At 34.0% G+C, this 24,126-nt stretch overlaps 1 protein-coding gene across 2 annotated transcripts in view; it reads left to right on the top strand.

Annotated features, from left to right (window-relative positions):
* Positions 1–24,126, top strand: part of LRP1B (LDL receptor related protein 1B) — a 1,943,477-nt gene that overhangs the window by 1,370,033 nt on the left and 549,318 nt on the right. For both annotated transcript variants that reach the window (XM_055261032.2, XM_063631317.1), the window contains exons 33-35: positions 8,636–8,776; positions 13,862–13,987; positions 15,536–15,667. In XM_055261032.2, the coding sequence (XP_055117007.1) occupies positions 8,636–8,776; positions 13,862–13,987; positions 15,536–15,667 (399 nt within the window). The remainder of the gene's footprint in view (positions 1–8,635; positions 8,777–13,861; positions 13,988–15,535; positions 15,668–24,126) is intronic.

Here is a 24,126-nt window from a genome sequence, read left to right as displayed (position 1 = left end):
TTATGTAATGATAAACATCTTTAAAAATAGCTGCACTGAGCCGTGTGTGTGTGTGTGTGTGGAGGCAGAATCCTCCAATTACCTCTTTCTTCGGAGCATTGGTCTAGACAGTTTCCCCCAATAGGGAAACCTTTTAATATCTCACATGGGGCATAGAAACCTGGATGTCAGCCTCCCCAAAATTCAGGGTAGGGGACTGAGTTCTAATTTAGCAGTTAGGTCTGTGGTTCTTAACACTGTTTGAACATTATGGTGGGAGATTTGAAAAAGTCTCATATTCATGACATAGGCCAAAACAATTCAGTGACAATCTCTAGGGGTGGCACCCAGACATTTTAAAAAAAGTCTTCCAGGTGATTCTAATGTTTGTCTCAGGTGAAGACCCACTGGGCCAGCAGCATCAGCACATCTGTATCACCTGAGAACTTTTCATAAATTCAAATTGTTGGGCCCCACCCTTGAACTACTGGATCATACAGTCTGGGGTGGGGCCCAACAATCTATGGTTTAAGTAGCTGTCCAGGTAATTCTAATTCGCTGAAATTCGAGAACTTCTAATGTAGATTATCACTTAATCCTTCTTCTCAGTGTCCTCGGTAATCCTTTTGGGTGAATTTCTAATCTTTCACCAGGCTTGAGGAAAAGCACTCCCTTGGCAGTGTACACTGGGTTCTAACCACTTTTTTAATAGACTAAAGCAATCCTCCTATTTTCAATTGCATCTATCTCCCTATTTTTAGACATTTTAAGGCCCACAATTTCTAATCTAGTCTGAGCTTCTGCAGTACAAATTAACTTGCATCTGACCTCCTCCTATTGCAGGTCTAGACTTTCATTTTATCTATTAACTCATGACCAGTTATTATCTACTTTCAATCCACTTCTGTTTTTTATTGCCATGGTCTTCTCTCCTATTCTTCGTCTGTGTAGCTTTATGAATTTTTTATTGTTTTCTTATAAATTTTGGTTTGCCAGGAGAGAGAAGAGATAAAATTGGTCAGATAAAATACAAGACACCCAGTTAAAATTTAATTCCAAATAAGTAACAAGACTTTTTTTTGTATATCCTAATAAACTACTCTTCATTATCTGGAATTCAAATGTAGCTGGGTATATTTTCTATTTTAAACATGAGGGGCTGATTTTTTAGAAAAATCTAATTTTAAGTCATGGATCTCAACAACTCTGGCATAGGGCAGTAAAAATACATATTCTGAATATTTCAAAAATAAGTTATTAATTTTAATGATACATCTTAAGAGATAAAGCATTATTAAAAATTTAATAATTGTAATTCCAAAATATAATTGAAATATGTATTGCAACTGCCGTTAATTTGGATTGAAGCTTTAATTCAATTTATATTAATCAAGTTATGTTTGCACTGAGTAGTATAGTGTCATTAGGTCCCGTGGGAGACTATTTTACGAATAGGGCAGTGTAGTGGAAAAAGCATTGAAATTCAAGTAGTGCTGACTGGGAGTTAATGCCACACTCCCGCTGTGTGACCTTCAGGAAGGCCACCTTTCGCTTTTCCATTTGCCTATTTTTAACAGTGTGTGTGTTAACACGTCATATCGCTTTTATGACAATGAAATAAGCCAATTGTATTTACTCAATTTAGAGACCTGCAAAGGGCCTGGAACTTAGTGCTTGGTAAATATTATTTTCCTTCTCTCTCTCTCTCTCTTTTGGAGAAGATTTTGGAGACTGTATGGTAGGTCTATTTATATTTATGTTAATTATCAATATTAACATATTTAACATATGGATATTACAATAATCCATTAATTCCTTTAATATCTCTGTTAGTGAATGTATTATTTTGCTAGGGCTGCCATAACAAAGTCCCACAGACTGGATGGCTTGACAGAAGTTGATTTTCTAGTAGTTCTGGAGGCGAGAGGTCTGAGATCAAGGTGTTGGCAGGTCTGGATTCTTCTAAGGTCACTCTCCTTACTTGCAGATGACTGTCTTCTCCCTGTGGTTCCACATGGCCTTTCCTCAGTGCGTATCTGTGTCCCAATGTCCTTTTCCTATAAGAAAACCAGTCACACTGGATTAAGGTCCATCCTAACGGGGCCTCGTTTAGACTTAATTATTAAATACCTCTTTAAAGACTCTCTCTCTAAATACAGTCTCAGTCTGAAGTACTGGAACTTTAAGAATTTAGCATATGAATTTTGGGTGGGAGTTACAATTTAGCCGCTAACCGTGAAGTAGATGTACTCATTATTACTTAAACACAGCTTACCCCCTACCCTATATTAGCTCCCTGCTTATTATGTACAGCTTAAGCAAGCAGTGTTTGAATTTCCATAATTTCTGAAGATTCTAACATCTTCATGTCAATAACAGTGTGAAACAACAACAAAAAATGTGAGATGAACAAATGCGATTCCAAGTAATAATTATGCAGTCAAAAACAAAGTTCAAAAGAATGCAAAACATTGTGAAGAATATAAAGAATTACAAGACAGGATGCTTGCTCTCAAGAGCTTTCATCCCTGGATAAGGAGTAAAAATTAGTACAAATGAAACGGTAAGGAAAAGCAACCGTTAAATACAAAATCATGTGATTCTGTCTGTAGCGGAGCCTTAGAATGAGGGAGAAAGAAGTATCAGTGTGGGCTGTGCTAGTCTGAAATACTTTACTGAGGATGTGGTTATACTTGTACACTGAAAGGTGAATATAGTGGGTTATGTGAAGACACATGTGTGGAAACCGTCATAAATAAGAATTGAACCGTGACTATTTTTTTCATAGCACTAATAGCAGTCTTCACTTACTTCTTTTCTATTTGGTTATTCATTTATATCTGTCTCTATTACTAGAATATTAGGTCTATAATGGCAGAGATCTTGCTACTCTTGTCTCCTATCATTTTTCCATCATCTGGAATCATACTTTACAAATAATAGATGCTCACTATTAATTGAATAAATGGATTAATATCGTAAGATGATAAGACTGGAATTGGAAAGGAGTCTCAGTAGGTGGAATAAATTTGATTTGTAGGGCTTTAAAAATCTGATAGAGAATTTAAAATTTGAAGCTGTATATAATGAGGAGGCTTTGAAGAATCTTTAGCAAGAATTATGCACGATGAAAAATAAGTTCTTAGATGACTGCAACAACCTAGAATAATTTTTCCAGGACAATTGGGGTCTTAGATTCACACTGGTCATTCTTGAGATGCCTGTTGTCTGAGTCCTAATGGTCCTTGATGAGCACAAGCTTCTTTGGTCATGGTGTCCATGGCCGTGGTTCTTTGTAGTCTGTTCCTTTTCCCATTTATTTACTGACCCTGTACCATGCCATCAGAAACAAATTGATCACACTCGGAAACTTTATGTGTGAACAGAGCGTGGTTTTGTGCTACTCTTAGAAGCCCTACCCACTCAAAACTATGATGCAGAACTGGGTTTCATAGACATTTCTACTGCCTAAGGAGCCACCAAAGGGTGAGTCTGGCATTTTACATGTTGCCTGTGGAAATTAGTTTTCTCCAGGGCCAAAAGGTAGGGTAAACAACCACAGTGTCTGCCACAGTTTGGCTACCTTCTAGTGGTCAAGGAAGAAAGATTTCTTTCTAAGTTTTGTTTCTAGTCTCCTGTAGCAATAAAAATAATGCAATCAGAAACAAATATTTTTTATTTTTATTTATTTATTTATTATTTTTTATTTTTATTTTATTTTTATTTTTTTTTATTTATTTTTTTATATTTATTTATTTTTTATACTTTATTTTATTTTATTTTATTTTTTATTATTATACTTTAGGTTTTAGGGTACATGTGCACAATGTGCAGGTTTGTTACATATGTATCCATGTGCCATGTTGTTTTGCTGCACCCATTAACTCGTCATTTAGCATTAGGTATATCTCCTAATGCTGTCCCTCCCCCCACCCCACAACAGTCCCCGGAGTGTGATGTTCCCCTTCCAAGAAAATGTGGCACATATACACCATGGAATACTATGTAGCCATAAAAAATGATGAGTTCATGTCCTTTGTAGGGACATGGATGAAACTGGAAAACATCTTTCTCAGTAAACTATCGCAAGGACAAAAAACAAACACCGCATGTTCTCACTCATAGGTGGGAATTGAACAATGAGAACTTATGGACACAAATTTTTTTTATTATCTTGCCGTAGAGATGTGTTCAAATGTTCAGTTTTAAATGAATGTAACCCAGGCCCACAATAAATTACTTAGCTGACTGAAATGTGAGAATTTGCAGAGAGATGCATCTTGGAGAATCATCTACCCCCATGGCTCTCCTTAGCTTTAATGTGTGTAGTTTCTGCTCAAGACCCATCGGGTCCGAGAGGGTGAGTAAGGAGGGAACATCTTCATTTCCTGAGTGGCACATTCAGTTAGGGGTGGTCCAAATAAAAACACCCCTGTGCTCCAGTGTTATATAGTCTTAGCCTCACTCAATCACCCACGTCCCCATGGTGAGGGGCTTTGGCCTAGGAGACAGAAATGGAACACATTTTGATTTGGACTTTAACAATGGCCTTTTTCTTTAGCCAGCCAGCCCAGTAGGCCCTCAATTCTACACTTCAGGTAAATTCCTCTTGTTAATTTTTGATTTTGCCCGTAATTTATGCTTTAATATTTTTATAAATTTTATTTCTGAAGTAATAAACACACAATAACAGAACAAATGATACAGAAGAGACTCATCAATTATCAATAGCAACGTCTCCTACTCTAATCTTTCTGTCCCTACTCCAACTTCTTAGGGACAAATCTCTTATAGCTGTCTGTGATTAGTCGTAGTTGTACCGTTTTCTTTCCTTCCTTCCTCCCTTACTTTCTTTTTTCATTTATTTTTTTCTTCTTCCTTCCTTTTTTTCTTTCTCTTTTCCTGGAGTTCTTACTCCTAGAGTCTTCTATTCTCATGATCCAATATAGACAGCTTTTTATGCTTGCCTCATAGCATTTATTCTGGGGCTTTCCTTTGCCATCTGGCTTTGTTCAGTTTCCTGTTTTTTAGATTCCTTCTCATTATCTTGACTTATTTTCTCGTTTTGTTCCAGCTTAACTTTCAGTTTCTGTTTAAGAAAGAGTTCATGGGAGGTAAATTTATGATATATATCTCCCCTCTGCACTGCTACACACACATACACACACACACACACACACACAGAGACAGACACACACACACACGCACACACACACACTTTTTTTTTTGAGACAGAGTCTCGCTCTGTCACCCGGGCTGGAGTGCAGAGGCACGATCTTGGCTCACTGCAACCTCTGACTCCCGGGTTCAAGTGTTTCTCCTGACTCAGCCTCCTGAGTAGCTAGTATTACAGGCGCACATCACCATGCCTGGCTAATTTCTGTATTTTTAGTAGAGACGGGATTTCACTATGTTGGTCAGGCTGGTCTCAAACTCCTGACCTTGTGATCCACCCACTTTGGCCTCCCAAAGGGCTAGGATTACAGGCATAAGCCACCATGCCTGGCCACACTTCTTACACTTAATTACTAGTTTACTATAGAGTTCTACCTAGATTGTAATTTCCCTTAAGAATTTCCAAGGCATTGCTTCACTGTTTTCTAGTTTCTAGCAATGGTGAAGAGAAGTCTAACATGGTAGTTTGCAAAGAAGGACTGGGTAATCCTTTGTAAGTGACTTACCTTTTTCTTATCTCCAAACTTTTAACAAAGATTTTTTTTAAGCACAGTGTTCTGAAATGTTACATGCATATATTCATTTTTTCTATTCTTTTTGCTGGTGAATCACTTGAAACTGTCGTCCTCAAACTTTTTGTTTGCAGGACCATTTTATAGTCTTAAAAATTATTGAGATCCCTAAGAGTTTTTTAGATGTGGGTTATACATAACAATATTAGATATTAAACCTGATAAAATTTAAAAAATATTTATTACAAATTCACTTAAACATTACAAAATAAACATTAATGTTTATATGTTATATTTTTAATGTTAATAGTTATATTTTCTTAAAACAATTACAAGAGTGGCAATGGTCTATATTTTGCAAATTTTCTGAATGTCTTAATATAATATAGCTGAATTTTCATACCTGATTCAGGAGATGTTGTGTGGGTTCATATATATGCCATTAGAATAGAGAGGATTATTTTAAAAGCTTTTTCAGATGATTGTGGACATTCTTCTTTTAAAACTACACCAAAACTCAACAAATGTTAGTTTCTTAAAGGTGAATAGCAAAGAGCATATAATTAAATTTTTATTTCCTCTCATATATAATTTATTGGCCTAATTTTCACTACAAATTAATCATTTACTGTGCATGATTTTGGCTCAGCTTGTGTTGTTCATTTGAAAAACAATTGCTTCTTTCAGTTATGTATATCTTCCCAGTGTGGACATATTTCATTATACCATATCAAAAAAAATACATTCATGAATATTGCCAGAAATCTCATTAGAAAAATTTTTAGGTATTAGGAAGCTGTCAAACTTATGGTATTGATAGAAGTTTTCCAAAACTCTAATCTTCATTTGAAAGCTTCAATTTTATCATTGAAAATAAAGTATCTCAGTTTTCTTATATGACAGTTTTTTATATTTCATTCATTTTTGAGTAAACATCTTTTAAATATTTAACTCTGAATAGCCCTAGTCTGTCAGTCATTCTTCAAAGATAAAATGATGTTCTATGAAAAAAGTAGCTAATTCTTTTTGCAGTTCAAGCAATCTCATAAGACATTCCCTCCAGGCAATTGTATGCTGGTATGCAGCAGAAGGACCTTATGCACTTTTCATTTTGGGACACAATATTAAAATGTCATGTCCTAGCTTTAATAAAATTAATACTTTTTATTGATCAATTAAGGTAATTTTTAACTAAAACTGGCATTATTTTCCCCCTGTGAGTGCATGGCAGTAGTGAATTCAGTGATTCCTAGTACAGTTTAATGCTACTGGGCTTTCAAAACAAATATTCTACTAATTTTTTTTTTACCTTTTTTCTACCATTTCTGAGGTTTCTTTGGTCTTTTTTCTCTATATTATGGAAGGTTGCCTCTACCATATTTTCTGATGATTCTATTGGAAAATAATTTTTAAGTAGATTTTTTAATCTCTAAAGACTCTCCTTTTGTAATTCATTTTTTACAGCATCTCTTATTTTCTTGAGTGGCCTATGTACTAGAGTCTCTTGAGTATGTTAATTAGATATTAGATAATTTAAAAAAATTAAAAGGATTTTTTCTAAATTATTATTTGTACACCTATGTTTATCTTAGTGTTTATTTTTCATTGTGCTACTATTTCCCTGAGCTGGAGATCCTTGATTTCCTGTGATGTTTAACAAAGAAGGACTGTGTATCTCTCATGGATGTCTTTTACCTTTATGAGAGTAGAAGTCTTTTCACTTGTTATCTTCCTTGAGGGGAGTTCTGCAAGGCATTCAACACTGTGACTTGTAGGTTTAGTTTCAGGAGGGACTTGGGGGTCAGGATTTGATTCCCATGAATGCCAGAATGAAGAGAACTGTGTTGCATGGCACCAGCTTTAATATTCAAAACCTCTTCACTGAGTATCGTAGAAAAGGGCTGTGACTACTTATTCGAGACTTTTTATCAGCTGTCAGCCCTCTGTGAACTAGAGGCAAAGAGCTAAGGAGATGGAGATGGTATTACATATAAAAAATCTTTATTTAATTGCCCAAATAGAGTTAAATAACCTTATTTTAACTTCTAGGTAGAAATTGATTTGTGGTCTCAATTTGTGGCCATTAATTCTATTCTTCTTGATAAGTCTAAATCATTCAAATCCTTTTACATTATAACTTTATTTTAAATTACTGCATTGCCTTAAATGTTTTTAATGCTCTCATGGAGTCTTGGAAAGAACACAAGTTTTGCGGATAGGGAGACCAAATATGTAAATTTGATTAAGTTACTTAATCTTCATAGAGTCTCAGATTCTTTATAAAATGGAATGATAATTGTTTCCTTACAGTTTTGCTTTCACAATTTGAAATAATACAATAGCTGTGGCACACTGTAGATTCTCTCATATCAAATGAGCACTCAATAGGTGGTACCAGTATAAATTAATACAATTTTGGAGAAAGGGTCACTAGAAGAAATAGAGAAGGTTAACAATTGTGACGAGACCAGTAATGGAGAGCACACATGATCAAAAGCTTACACACTTTTAACAAATAGAAAGTTGGAGAACAATGTATATTTAATAATTGTTGTTTAGGTATTTTATTAGATTTTGCCATTTATTTACAAATGCGTATAGTACAAAACTACATGATTATGTTTAAGTATGTAAATAATAAAAGCTGATTTTATATTAATTTGAAATATGCTTTTGTTTACATCTATATGCTTACATATTATGTAAAATATAAGAGTATTATATATTCTTTTCTAAGAAAAAGAAAAGTTGAATTGAAGAATCTAACTGTAGAGGAGGAGGAAAGTTTGAACAATAAAATGTCACTACGAGCTGCATTTTTAAATGTAACAGTGATTTTACTGTTTCCCTTAGAAACAGAGTTTGGAAATATAACAAAAGAAATCAGAGTATTATAGTTTAGTAAGTATTTATTATTATTTAATAAGACAATTATACTTTCCTTTAAAAAATATCTTTCCTTTTTCTAGATAAGAAACTGTGGTGGGCAGACCAAAACTTAGCTCAGCTGGGAACCTGCAGCAAAAGAGACGGAAGAAACCCCACCATCCTACGGAATAAGACTTCTGGGGTAGTTCATATGAAAGTATATGATAAAGAAGCACAGCAAGGTAAGTCACACTAATGAATTTGTCCCAGGTTTTGAATACATAATGTGCTCTTTTTTATACTAGCTCCTCAATTCAACAATAGAAGGTTTCTATTCTTGCTTCTAATAAAAACAGAGAAGAAAGGAAAATGTTGCTTACTACTGTAGGAGAAATACCTTTACCATAGGCACCAAATGATCTTTGAAAGCATTAGCAAACCTGCCTTAGGAGTCTTAATTTGTCAGGTCTTCAAAGAGGTCTTATCCTGTTCTTGACTAAAAAATTCCAATAATAAGAAAATATATCCTGGCAAAATATATACAATGCATAGTTAAGCCCAGAATCTGAATGAACTATGGGACTTCAAATGAACTACATCAACAAAAGAATTCCATATCCAAAGCACTATACGTTGTTTGGCTGTAAGCATTTTGCGTTTTTGTTTTCGGTTGTCCAAATTGTGTGCAGCGAAATGGAGTGAGAAATAACAGATGGTTTACATAGGTAGACTTGTCACACTGCCCAAATGGCAATTGTGTTAGAGATGGCAGCCAGTACAGCCCCACATCTGTTGGTCCTTTCTTACTTTTTGCTTCATAATCCATGACATTGGCAGAATTCTCTTTCTAAAAAAAAAAAAAAGTACTGCACTTTCGTACATTAGTCTCTTCCATGAAAATCCTTAGCTTCACATACTTTTCTTAGGAAAAGTTTTCCAGAATGATTTTGAACACTAAGATAGGGATTTTCATCTGAAGGATTTGGGGTATGTAGACTAAAGCAGAGAAGAGTAGGGGGAATAATAGAAAACCAAGGGGATTGCTATTTCCGCAGATAGGTAATGATCATCGAGCAAGCAGAATGTATTGAACATACCAATTGAGAGCGCTGCCTGCACATCAGCAGATAAAATGGAGATCGGATTAGGGTTTGCTTTCCCTGTACAGGGAATGGGTCACGTTGGTTTGGAATCTTTACTTGCCCCAAGCAGAAGAAAACATATTACTTATTCATAAAAAAATAATCACTTTAGAAGAAAAAATTGCTGTAAACATTTATCTGAAGTATTTATTGGGTTCCTTTCATTGTTGAGAATTTATGAATGTTTGTAGATTCACATATACAGAATGTATGTGCACCCAAGAGAATGTATATACATACATATACCTGAGAATGTATGACCTGAGAATGTACATAATACCCAAATGGTTATCTATTTGTTCTCTGAATTTTTTGAGTCATGTCCACAATAATAAGGATATTTTTCACTAGCAATTCAGTAGTGAAACTTTTTCTGTATCAAAATAATTGTACTGACATTCAAGCATGGGAAATAGATTATGTAATTGAGAATAAAATACTGGTACTCAGTAAATAAAACATTGAAACATTTTCTCAGATTTCCATAGAATATAATTATGTGTAAAAGCTCACAGTACTATTATAAATCTTAGTGAATAACGCGTACATATGAGATTGCATCTGAAAACATAACATTAGAAAATATGAGAGAGAGAGGGAAGATGTGCAAGAGAGAGAGAATTTCCAAACAAAGCATTTAAAAAATATTTACCCACTTTTCCAAACTGTGAACAAACATATGCTTTGTTTTAAGCTGTAAATTAACATGTCAAATTTTCTAGATATAATTCCAATGAAGTTTTTAGGGGAAACATTTAGTATATGATGCTCAGTGCACTTTACTCCTGTTAACAAGATTTTCCTCATCTTTTAAAGATTTGATTCTGTAGGTATAATTGGGTGTTCTATGCTCTGTGAAAGTATTGCCAAATGAACAAGGACCTCTATCATTTAGAAATCAATGGTTTAATATGACTAAACTTAAAATTTAAGCAATGAAAATACCATTTTTACTAGAATATGCTGATAAAAGCATCTGTATTAAAGACAATCCCATTAACAGAATTACTGCAGGTAGTGTAAAAGCTTCATTAGTATGAAATATGACCAATTTAGGACTCTTTAAGGTGTTAACATTACTACCTATTTGGATTTCAAAGTACAATTAGTGATTTAATGTATCATTTTTTAAAAAGATCACTGGAGAGTTGAGAATTCTTGTTAGTCAAGTGGACTTTCTAGCTCCACTAGAGATTTGGGGCATGAGGTTTCAACATCAATATCATTATAAATTATTAAGCCAAGCTAGTATTTATAATTTGATAGATAACATAAATTTAAACATAAAACATAAATTTGTTACATAAATTATTACTTTTTAATTTTACTATATTTTCTACTTTATATATAACAGAAAAAGAACCTTATTGTAAATAAGAATTCATTATTTTTTACTTTTTCTCTCCTTCACTATTAATTTCTTCTTAGAGACTAAACAAAGGATATATGAAATGTATATGGTTAGTGTTTAATATTGTTGAAATATATTAATTTTATTGTTTATCAAAAATATAGTTCTCTCTATAGATCTGAATATTTATCTGAAATATTATATATAATACTTACATGTGGCTATTTTTGCAATTATATTAAAAATGTACAGCCCCAGACCCAGAAGGTCCTTTTTTTCCATGTATCTTTGCTATTATCAAGGCTATATAACCCCTCACATTCTCTTATTTATTTATCTATTTTTTGAGATGGAGTCTCACTCTGTCACCCAGGCTGGAGTGCAGTGGCACTATGTCAGCTCACTGCAACTTTTGTTTCCTGGGTTCAAGCAATTGTCCTGTCTCAGTCCCCCAAGTAGCTGGGATTACAGGCACCCACTACCATGCCTGGCTAATTGTTTTTGGATTTTTTAGCAGAGACGGATTTTCACCATGTTGGCCAGGCTGGTCTGGAACTCTTGACCCCAGGTGATCTGCCCGCCTCAGTCTCTCAAAATGTTGGGATTACAGGTGTGAGCCACCGCGCCCCTGGCCACATTCTCTTATTTTTACAAGTTCATTGTTTTTCCTAACCTATTTCTCTTTACTTCTTATTCTTTTTTCTTTTTTTCTTTGAGACAGTCTCACTCTGTTACCCGGGCTGCAGTGCAGTGGTATAATCTCTGCAACCTCTGCCTCCAGGGTTCAACGATTCTCATGCCTCAGCCTCCCGAGTAGCTGGTATTACAGGTGTAGCCACCACACCCAGCTAATTTTTGCTTTTTTAGTAGAGATGGGGTTTCGAGACAGTCTTGTCTCAGAACTCCTGACCTCAACAGATCTGCCCGCCTTGACCTCCCAAAGTGCTGAGATTACAGGTATGAGTCACCGTGCCTAGCCTCTTCAATTCCTTTATTTCTCTTTCTCTCCAAATGTTGTTCTTTCAAGCTTTACAGTTAAGTATAATCTGCCGATCTCTCCCCAGCCTTTCAGTCTTGGTAGTTGAAATACATCTGCATCTAAATACATCTCTCTAAAAGATTGGCATTACATCAATATATCCATGCTTTCTACAAAATGAAATATGTAGATTGTCAGTATATAATTATTATAAATCTAGGCTGGGGGTGGTGACTCATGCCTGTAATCCCAGCACTTCAGGAGGCCGAGGTGGGTGGATCACTGGATGTCAGGGCTTCAAGACTAGACTTGCCAACATGGTGAAATCCTGTCTCCCCTAAAAATACAAAGATTAGCCAGGCATGGTGGTGGGTGCCTGTAATCCCAGCTACTCGGGAGGCTGAGGCAGGAGAATTGCTTGAACCCAGGAAGTGGAGGTTGCAATGAGCCAAGATTGCACCACTGCACTTCAGCATGGGCAACAGAGTGAGACTGTCTCAAAAAAAAAAAAAAAAAAATATATATATATATATATATACACACACACACACACACACACACATATATATATATTACAAATCTATAAGTATAATTGTTTTATTATTTGATAAAAGAGAGAAATGAAATTTCATCTTAATGTTATATATCAGCTTGGAAAAAATGTGGAATGAATCAGTTAATTTTTATTAGTTTATATAGGATAAATGTAATCATTTTAAAAGTTCAGGGCCATTATATGGCCCTACATAAAATGGAGTTAATCAGTGGCCAAACTGGCAGATACGGGACATGAGCAGCGAATGTGGTAGATCTCCTGATGAGAAATCTCCCAAGTTGAGAGTATTTCACACTTCAAAAATGACAGAGCTCATGACAGGTTCGATTGAACAATTAAATCTCATCAGACCATCTTGAATTCAGAAGAAGAGAAATAATGAGCTGCATTGGTATCTTGAAATTTCCACAGAGAACTATTGATATAGAGCTTTCATCATGCTTTGTAATTCTCACTGGATTTATTGCACTTCATATCAGTGCTTGAACATCCAATAAATGGCATTGCATGCTCTAGAATAATAAAAGAGATGTAAAATGGGATTTTTAATGAACTTTCTAGGTAAGATTGTAAACTACTTAACTTCACACTACCAGCATTAATTAGCACATTGGGCCTAGTAAATTCAATGGAACATCTTTAGTAGGGATTCCAGAATGCCTACCTGTGATTACCTGACTAATATTTGTCATTGGTACTCTACAGAAAGAAGAGGAATTAATATGCCAATTAATTAGATGACTCTTATGGCTGTGTTTTTCATATATTTTGGGAGAATTATATTTCTATGAATGGGAAAATTTATTTCCTTGCTTTTAAAAATTAATTGAATACATATACACATACATACCTCCTTTCTTTTAGACGCATAATCTTTGAGTGGTTAGTAATAATTTAACAGCTATTTATGTGACACATTTGGATAAAATATTCTTGCAAAGGAAGTAATTGTAGAGTTGAAGTAAAATTTAAAAATCAAAAGAGAAAAAGATGCTGGTTTCTCTGATCTTAAAATATTACAAAGGTCTACGAAAATATTTATGACAAATCAATTTCCTTTTGCTTTTCTGTAACTATTAATCTTCTCATGGATCTCTGTTGACTTTTTTGAAAGGGCAAATTCAACCATAATTTACTACTGTAAATTATTCAAGAGAATAAAACGTAATCCTTAACCGATATGAAACAGCTGCATTTAGAAATCAACAGCATACATATTTGTCAAATTATTGATATTAAATACAACTTTATTTTTAAAAATTTCATTAAAGAAATTTGTTTTGTTTTCATTCTATGCAGGCAGCAATTCCTGCCAACTAAACAATGGTGGATGCTCTCAACTTTGTTTACCAACATCTGAAACTACAAGGACTTGTATGTGCACAGTGGGATATTATCTCCAGAAGAACCGCATGTCATGTCAAGGTATGAGTTCATGAAAAACCTTACCTCTGGTTCATTTATTTCATCCATCATTACATACCATGCAGACTTTAGGCAACCAAAGTCATTTAAACATTAGGAAAAAAATTAACTAGTTATTAGGAAATGGTATACTGTTTAGTCTCATATGTGTAAGATTTTAATATTTGAATATTTAAAATATCATTGTTCTGCCTTATAAGACATTCCAATTTTTTAGTTATTTTAGCAACTGCAGTTTATTATCAAACCTTTAACCAAATCTAGTAGAAGCTACCTTCAACCTGAATAGGCAGAAGTTATAGTAAAAAGCAGTGCTTGATTGGCTGGAATTAATGTAGAATTTGAACTAAGTAATGTTTACTTTAGACTATATTAGAGAAAGCACTAGAGAGAATGTGAGGTCTCAGGTTTGCATAACTGAGGGAGAAAACCACTGTAAGAGAACTGGTACCTAAGAAATCTTCTTGTTTTGCAGTCTCTAGTTCTTTAGTCCCAAAGAACTTTGGTTCTAGAATGATCTTTTATATCTAATGATCATAGGTTAGTTTTTATCTTTAAAAATGTTCCAATCTTATTTGAGAAATATCTATATATCTATATATGTATTATCATTTATTTTATTGTAAATCCAATATTTATATGATACTTATTATGTGCATGGCACTGTTCTAAGCACCTTAAACGTATTAATTCACTTAATCCTCATAACCTCATGAGGTAGGTCTCTTATTATCCCCATTTAAGAAATGAGGAAACTGAGGCACAGAGAAATTAAGCAACTTACTCAGGTTACATGGATAGGAAATAGTGGAAACAGATTTAATTCTAGGCATTCTAGTTTTAATAAGAAAAAAATATATAAATATTTTCTAATATATAGGCAAAATTCATAAGCATTAGAGTGTGTACTTCTGGTAGTTAGCTTAATATTTATGTGCCTATTTTAGGACAGGCTTTTGATGCCAGAGAAGTGTAATATTAATAGCTAATTAAGCTATTGATGTATTCTTAGTATGACAAAGATTTTTGAAGACTAACTTCAAAAATTTCTTAATTTAAGAAATCTAAATGTCTATTAAAAATATCAATGATATAGTTATCTTTAATCAGGTTTACTGTCATATATAAGTAGAGACACGTTTGGATTTTAAAGAAGAGGGAATACATTTTGGTTGAGAGATGAGGTAGGCTTCCACGAATCATCTAACTCAGTGCTTATAAAAGTGCAGGGCCCTTACCAGCATCGTCATCACCAACTGGGAGAGTTTTAGAAATTTAAATGATCAAGCTTCTGGGATGGGGCCCACTAATTCATTTTAATAAATTCCTATTTTAACAAATCATATGAATAATCAAGTTTGAGAACTACGAATCTACCTACCTTTCATTAGTCAGGAAGTGTAGTACACAATAATTTTTTAAAAAGGCTAGGAAATACATTTATTAACATAAATTAAGATTGTTAAAAATAATACAAATAAAATTACTTGTATTTTAAATATTCATCTGGGCTTCCCTTCCCCCCTTTATCTCCTGCCCTGCATTTAGGTATAGAATCATTTCTTATGTACTCTGTTCATGAAGGAATCAGGGGAATACCTCTTGAACCAAGTGACAAAATGGATGCTTTGATGCCTATATCAGGAACTTCATTTGCCGTGGGAATAGATTTCCATGCAGGTAAATAGCTTTTTAGTCATAATTTATGCATAATGTATTCACTTGATTTATTAAGCATGATGGGAATACAACGTTTTCCTCTGTGCTTTAATAGTCAAGATGAGGAATAAGAAAGCAGCAAACAGATAAATTTTAAGGCCAATCATAAATTGTTCTAGATATGTAATGTCTGAAAAAAAATCAAGTAAAATTGTCCTAAAGTGTAGCATTTGAATTGCAATTGCATTAACATACCATCATTGGCACTTGGTTGCTTATTTTTATTTCTCTCTCTTTTTCATTTTGATACTTTACTTTTATCTAGTTATAAAAACGTATAAAGCATTTTGATCTATTATATACTAAAATATAACCTTATTTAAAATATATTCAGGATGTGATTTTCTATTGTAATACAAGCAGTGGCAAATGAAATCCAAATAGTAGAAACAATTATACATGCTAAACCATTGTAAACGATTGTTGAATATAGTGTGTATCATTTGGAGTCAGATTTTACTTTACCTTCTTATATTTTAGCAAACAGTGAAAGGAAGCAACAGGGAGCAAAGTGGACACTAACATTTTGCTGCGGCTAATATGAATAAGTGATGGGGAATTAATGGTAGACACTGTTGAATTGACTGAAGTAAACAAGTTTTTTGGTGCTAATTGCTAAATTCTGACATAGCATAAATATTTGGTATTCACATTAACATTCAGATTTATTATCTTCCACTTGAGGGCTTAAACTTATCAAAATAAATACTAAATCATATGTTTTCTGAATTAACGTTTCAGTGTTGAACATGTAAATGCATTTCCACAGTGTTATTATATGTGTAAAGACTTAGTTTTATCTCATGTTAAAAAACAAATAGCTATTTGATTTATAATCTTAAAAAAAAGAATCATTGTAATCTTGCACCAGTATGTGGGCTTCTGGTAATTGCTTATTTTTCCCCAGTTCTAACACATTTTGTTTAATCATGTATTAATAAAATTCTGGACTACAAGTTAATGAATTACTGGGTATCTTCAAAAATTGTTCAAATATGACTTTCCTTAAGTAGACTGTTTTGCACCAAATGTTTGGAATTGGATAGAGGCAAATGTTTAAAATCACCTTTACCAAAAGGAAATACTAAGAAGTATAACACATTTTGTTAAGCAGTATGTTAATTTTGCCAAAATCTCAGTGTGGTTTTTGATCAGACTTCAATCAAATCTCATTATTGGTGGAAGGCTAATTACCTCTATAATGAATAATCTACCTTGTCTCTTATGTACCTGCATTTTATTCTTTAGAATTTTATCATATAGGATTTGTTAAGTGCAAAACTAAGAAAACTTGAACTTTTAAAAGATTTTATGTGTACAGTACATGCGTATATTTTTACTAGGTACATGATCCTTTGTTTTAGCTGGAGCATATATTCAATTATTTTGAAGACTCCATAATGAATTTTGAAAATATTTGATAAATTTCCATGAGGAAAAAATATTAATATAAGCAATTTGATCTAAATGTCTTGATAAGATCACTAGTAAATCTTTTGCTTTTTAAGGGTAAATGGATCATTTGAATGAGTTAAATTCACTCTCCAAAGTTTATATTCGCCCTGAAATGGTTAAGTTTAATATCATGTACCATGATGGAGGATATGTTTATTTGCAGAGAATAGGATTTTCTGTTTCAAAATCCCCAATAATTATTAATATCATAAACTTATTTCATGTCAAAGTAACTTTTCCTAAGGAGAAGTTACCTGTTTTAGTTAAAACTTTGTTCTTTACATTTTGCCTACCATATTTTTATTTCCTGGGGAAAAGTTATTTTCAGAAAAGCTATTTCTTCTTCTAAATGTAAAGGGTTGCAAGCATATGGAATAGTCATGTAGGTAGAATGTTCAAGAATCTATTAAAATCCCTACTGTTACTCAGAATACAGCAGTGAAAAACTTTCTTTAAAACCAAAGAAGGTTAGAGATCTACAGGCCAGTGAAATATAGTTGGAAGAAACCAGAGTTTAGCCACAGACAACCTGGGTTCAATGCCAGCTCAACCACTAGTAGCTTTGTGACCTTGGGTAAGTTACCTAATTTTTCTGAGGCTCTGTTTCCTTTTTTGGGATGTGGGCATGTTTAGATCAATGTAAGCAAATGTTTAACAAAGTACCTGATATACGCTGGTGCTCAGAGAATGGTAACGAAAATATCAAATAAGTGGGAAGTAAAATATTGTAGAAATTATCATATGTTATATATATATGTGTGTGTGTGTATATATATATATATATATATATATATATATATATTTTTTTTTTTTTTTTTTTTTTTACAAAGATGCCCTGGAAGCTACATTTAAATTTCTAATTAGCTAGGATTTTGTTTTACTGTTCTCTCAACTGATATTACATTTTCTATTCAGTTACCTGAATAGAAAAATGGGTGTTTCTTCACTACTCTGGGGCAATAAACACAGGTTAATACATCTCCCTTTTGAGGATAAACATCATTATCATCATCATCATCAGTCTGTAGAGCTGATGCTTAAAGATTAGATATCAGCAACTATGTACAATATTAAATGTAAATCTAAGAGGCTAACATTCAGTGCTTAGACTGAACTAACTGAAACGCTAATGAAGGTCATGATGGCGGTGGTGCTATAAGGAGCTTTCTACTGCCTTTTTGCATAACTTGTGTTACTTCCGTCTACTTTACAGTCTGATCCTTTATTAACTGTGTTTTATGAAAATATATTAGGATCAGAATAAGTGTCATCAGCTTGATTTATAATATCTTTATAGTCATGATATACAAGCTCTGTAACTTCGTGGAGGGAAGTTACAGAGAGAAAGGAAAACCTGGACTGTTCCTCAGAGAAAGAGAGAAAACAAACCTTTTTTGTTTGTCAGTCTCTACTTCTTTATCTTTTTTTTTAACCATGGCCTTCATATTTCACCTGATTATAGGTTCTTTCTTGATTAATTTCTTTTGCAGATATTTTATTTCCTCTTCTTCCATTAATGACATTTACCCCAGGGCCATAATCTCTACATTAGGATCAAAGATAAAAATGACAAACTGGAAGGGCACAGTTGCCTCTTATTCTAAACAAACAGCCCCAGTCATGCTAAGGAGATGAAGTGGAAGAGAATCATTTGCAAAGTCCAAGTATCATAATTTATTAATACTATTTCATTACCATGATATTACAGAAAGAATGCATTGTCAAAACCTGTGCATTTCATAAGAATCAACAGATCTGAATCTTTCTGGGTTTGATTGTAATAAATTAAAGCTCTCTGCAATGAACAAATTGTTTCTTCTACCAGATGAAGCAATTCTGGATACTCTCCACAGAAGAAAAAAAAGACCCTGTGGCTAGATTTAAAATGTTCAAAGAATTTTTATCTCTTCACTGGAAAAGTCCCATTCCAGTGGAAAAAAACATGTTGAGCTTTGAAAATCCTTGCCTGCTGGGTGATATTCCTCCTGATAAATGGATACTGCATTTGATGCTTTAACAGATATATTTTAGTTAGGAGACAAGCCTTCAAAGCAAAGCCCGTTGCTCCACTTAGTTAAGTGATCCTCAGTAAGTAATGCTCTATTCAATATTCAGTCCTCCCTCCCCCTGGGGTACTTAGGACTTTTCCTTAATAATGAAACAATTGGATGCTACTTGAAGAGGACATTCTACACAGAGAATAATTATTCATCTGGAAAACTTCACACTTACATTCTTTTTTTCATCTTTTATCTCTTTTATTGAAATTTGGGTCATCCAACTCAATGATGCAACAACTGTTGGTTGCTATAATATCTACCAGGTTTAGAATTTCACATCTAAGTTGCGTGGAAGATAAAGATAAACAAGGGTCCAGCTGCAATGGCTCATACCTGTAACCCTAGCACTTTGGGAGGCAGAGGTGGCAAGATCACTTGAGGCCAGGAGTTTGAGACTAGCCTGGGCCATAGAGTGAGACCCTGTCTCTATTAAAAGAAAAAAATAAACACAGAATAAGGGTCATTATTTGGATATCATTGTCTGGAACTTACTATAGGAAATATTTTAATATTTTTTTTTACACCATCGTATAGTAATCTGGCCAAGACAATAAAACCACTGAAGGAACATGTCAGTATACATTTATCTAAATCTACAGAATGTATAACACCAAGAGTGAACCCTAATGTTAATGATAGATGCTAATATAAACTATGGATGGGTTGGCTTAAATTCACCTGTGATGAATGTATCGCTCTGGTGTGAGATGTAGACAGTGGGCAAGGCTGTTTGTGTATGGCGGAAGGAATATATGGGAACTCTACTTTCTGATCAATTTTGCTGTGAACCTAGAACTCTACAAATTAAAACATATTTTAAAAACACTAAAGCAGTATATGTGACAAAATATCATTGCCACATTTATGCAGTGAATGTCATCTATTTATATGAAAGAATCCCTCTTTAATAGTCCCACAACATTCATATTTATCTTTGAAATGTAGAACTAGAAGGAGTATTTGATACCATTTGTAGCACTCCCTCATGATACAGGTAAGGAAAATGGAAACCAAACAGATCAAGGTGCCATAGACTAATGGAGTATCCTACTCCCAGTTCTTTCCACTGTGGCGTCTTGCATTTGTAACCACTGAAGCAGAAGTTTATTTTGACCGTTGTTGGCATTACTTGATGACACTACATTGCACTTCTGCAAATTTGTGCTAGTAGAAGATCGTGTATTATTTTGATTTATATACTGAATCATGTGATTTTTAAACCCATTTAATAATTGAAGATAGTGACACTCAAATGAGTCTCTCTCTTTTTTATTTTCTATGCCTGGAAGCTTATAAAAAGAAACTATTCACAAAATTTTTCTAGTAATCACTTTGTCACCAACGGAGGCCACAGAAGAATTATAGAAAGAATTCTTTGTATGTCAGTAGCAGCAATAGTTTAAGAAATATAATATTGTTGCTTTGGGACATTTTTTCAATTTTATGAAAACCATTTTCTTGGCTACAAAGTGAGTTTTTAGGGCTGCTTCAGTTTCTTCTTGTTCTTCTAACAGTGAAACTAAAACTACTTTTTGTTGTCGTTTCAAACTTTCTTCAATAATATATTTTTTAATCATGTGAACAGTGTGTATAGATTTGTAGGTAGTCAGTTCAGTAAATCTTTCAAGATGTAATATCACAAGAAAATAAAAACTTATCAGTACTACCTGAAATATAAATATCATAAACATGCATAACATAAGGCATTTTAGGTTAAGTAAATTACTGGAAATATCTCACAGATCCTTTCTGGGCAGTTTCTAAACTCAAAACATAAAAACAAGCCCCTACTAGTCATTTAATTTATCAGTATGTTACCTGAAATTAAAAGCACCAGAAGATGCACAGTGATCACCTGCTAAGATTAAAGCTTTGATCAACTTATTTGAGATCTATATTATTTTCCATATTTTTGAGAGAATCTCTTAGGCAAGTCTCATGAAACTTCAGGCACTCAGCACCCCTCAGGAAAGGGAAAGATCTTGACACCAGCTTTAGATTAACCCACATGAAGCACGTCAAATCTGCATTAGGAAACCTTTTTTTCCCTGCCCGAGTTACTTGGTGCTGCCATATTTCTTCTTAGCTACTGAGGCTTCTCCTCAGTGGTACATTCGGAATTGAATGTACCACTCTTTCTCCCTACTCTTCTTTATCAAAATGGAGCTGATGAGAAACCTGTTTTCTAAAGGCGTGATTACTTCAATTCACAGTAAATTATTAGCAGCTGCTAAGAGATTGACAAGTTTTTAAATTATATATGTTTGAGCAGATCACAGTGTCTTAACCCACTGGCAACATCCAGCTAAAACACCCCTAAAGATATGTGAAAAAAGTATTTTTATAGATAGGTCAAGCTATTTTATATTTTTCAAATTACTCCGTACTCTTATCCTCAGAGGATAGATTGGCACCTGTTTATTTCCAGAAACCCAGCCCTAGATATGCTGACAGATTAAATGATAATGAGGAGATCTCTTTTAGCTTAGGTACGTGGTACCTTTAGTATCTTCAACTGTAAACTTAAACTTGAAAAAATGTTTTTCTTCCCATTTTCAGAAAACAATATGTATTAATCAATTTGTCTTTTTGATAGCATTTATTTAAAAAACAGCTGTGATTCAGCTTCTGAATTTTTGGGCCATTAATTTTTAATCAACTTGACAATATTCTAGTTAAAGAAAAAGGAAAGTTATTTAATTGGTTTATGGGCTGGTCATAAGCAATGGATCTTTAATTTCATTTTTCATTTGGCCTTATTTTTATCTAAGGGCAACAAGTAGTAAGTAGATCGTTTTGAAACTTTAAGGTGAAAAAAAAGAACTAATTGGTTCTATGAATTCCTTAGTATTTTTAGAATAGGAAATTGGCAGAAATTGAAAAAGCCTAGAAATGGAATTAAACACCCATAAGAGGATTAGAAAACTGAGGGGTTGGAAGAGGAAAAAATTAAAATAACAAGAAACCCTTAATATTTGTTGCACACTTACTACATCACAGGAGTAAAGTTAGGAAACTTTGTGTATTTGTGTCATTTAATTTATCAAAATAATCTTTTGAGGAAGGTGGTATTTTTATTTTAATATTAAACTGGGTTTCAGGATGAGATATGGGCATAGAAAAGACTTGGTTGCTTTGAGATGCCCTAATTAAATTCTGCATTCAGGATTCTTTTGGGTTTTTGCCCCTGAGATTGACATCAAACATGAATTGCATAAGCAATGTGAAATAATCCACATTTGATCCCTAATAGTTTCATAATGAGAATTTTAATCTTATTGTAATTATGATTGGGAAAGATAATTGATAGGCCATATTAGGACTCAGGGCTTGGGAGAATCATGATAATATGGTCAGTATAGGATTGCCCCTGCTAGATTGAGGGGCAGAAGACTCATGGCACAGCTTCATCTGAGACTCATATAGTTAGGGAGGGAGGGTATCATCATCGTCATCATCATCATCATCATCATAGTTATGATTGTCATAGAATGGATGAGGAGAAGAGATAAAAAATCATTTATTCTACTATGTTTACATTAGTTATCTATTACTGTGTAACAAATTACTAACACTTAGTAAGACAAAACAATGCTTATAATCTCATAGTTTCTATTGGTGAGCTTGCTGTGTCATCTGCTTCAAAGTTTCTTATGAGACTGCAATCAAAGTGTTGCACAGAGATGTGGTCTCATCAGAAGGCTCAATTAGGGAGGATTCACTTCCAAGCTTGCTCGTGGGGCTGTTGGCAGGATTCTGTTCCTTGCAGGTTGTTGAATAGAAGATCATACCTCTCTACTGAGTATAATCTCAGTTCTTTGTCATGTGGGCCTTTCTACAGGGCAGTTCACAGCATGACCACAAGCTTCTCGTAGAGCTAGTGAATAAGAGAGTGGGAGAAGGCATTCACAAAATGGAAGTCAGACTTCTTGTCACCCAATCTCAGAAATGATATCCCATCACTTTTGGTATATTCTATTTATTAGAAGCTGCTAACTAGATCCATCCTCCACTCAGAGAAAGGGGCTAGAGAAGGAGTGAATACCAGGTGGTAGGGGTAAGAGGGGGCCACATTAGGGGCTGCCTGTCACGATATTAGAGACCTTTTATGTATCTTATTCCCACACATTATTTTCTAAAGGGTGAACTCCGATTTCAGGTTTGAAATATCAGTGATTTTCCTGTATGGACAGCTTCTGTATTCTGGCTTAAACCATGTGATAATGAATTATTAATGTGAAACCTTATGGTCATTGTCTTGATCCTCATTTTGCCTCCAGTTAATAGTAGACTGTAGCTGACTAGAGAAGTCCTTTAGGCAGAAATTAAAGACAAAGCTTAAATAAACTGCCAAATGTTTCACAAATGGAATAGAACAAAGATGGGATTTAAATTCACACATATATATTTTTTCATCATTTGCTTTCTCCACACTGCCTTTCTAGAGTAAGTTGAGTAAGGAAAGATTCCACAAATATCCAAGAAAGGATGGATGGTTTTTTTGTTTTTGTGTGTGTGTTTTTGTTTTGTTTTGTTTTGTTTTGTTTTGTTTTGTTTTTTTTGAGACAGAGTCTTGCTCTGTCGCCCAGGCTGGAGTGCAATGGTGCGATCTCAGCTCAGCTCACAGCAACCTCCGCCTCCTGGGTTCAAGAGACATTTCTCCTGCCTCTACCTCCCAAGTAGCTGGGATTACAGGCACCCACAACCACACCAGTTAATTTTTTTGTATTTTTAATAGAGACAGGGTTTTTCCATGTTTACAAGGCTGGTCTTGAACTCCTGACCTCAGGTGATCCACCGCCTTGGCCTCCCAAAGTGTTGGAATTACAGACATGAGCCACTGTGCCCGGCCAGGATGGGTGTTTCACAGCAACAACAACAATTTTAAAACATGCAATATAAGGC

The sequence above is a fragment of the Symphalangus syndactylus genome, chromosome 22, assembly GCF_028878055.3.
Source record: "Symphalangus syndactylus isolate Jambi chromosome 22, NHGRI_mSymSyn1-v2.1_pri, whole genome shotgun sequence".
NCBI classification, from domain to species: domain Eukaryota; kingdom Metazoa; phylum Chordata; class Mammalia; order Primates; family Hylobatidae; genus Symphalangus; species Symphalangus syndactylus.
Note: the sequence above shows the minus strand (reverse complement) of the source record. Positions and strands in the feature narration are given on the sequence as shown.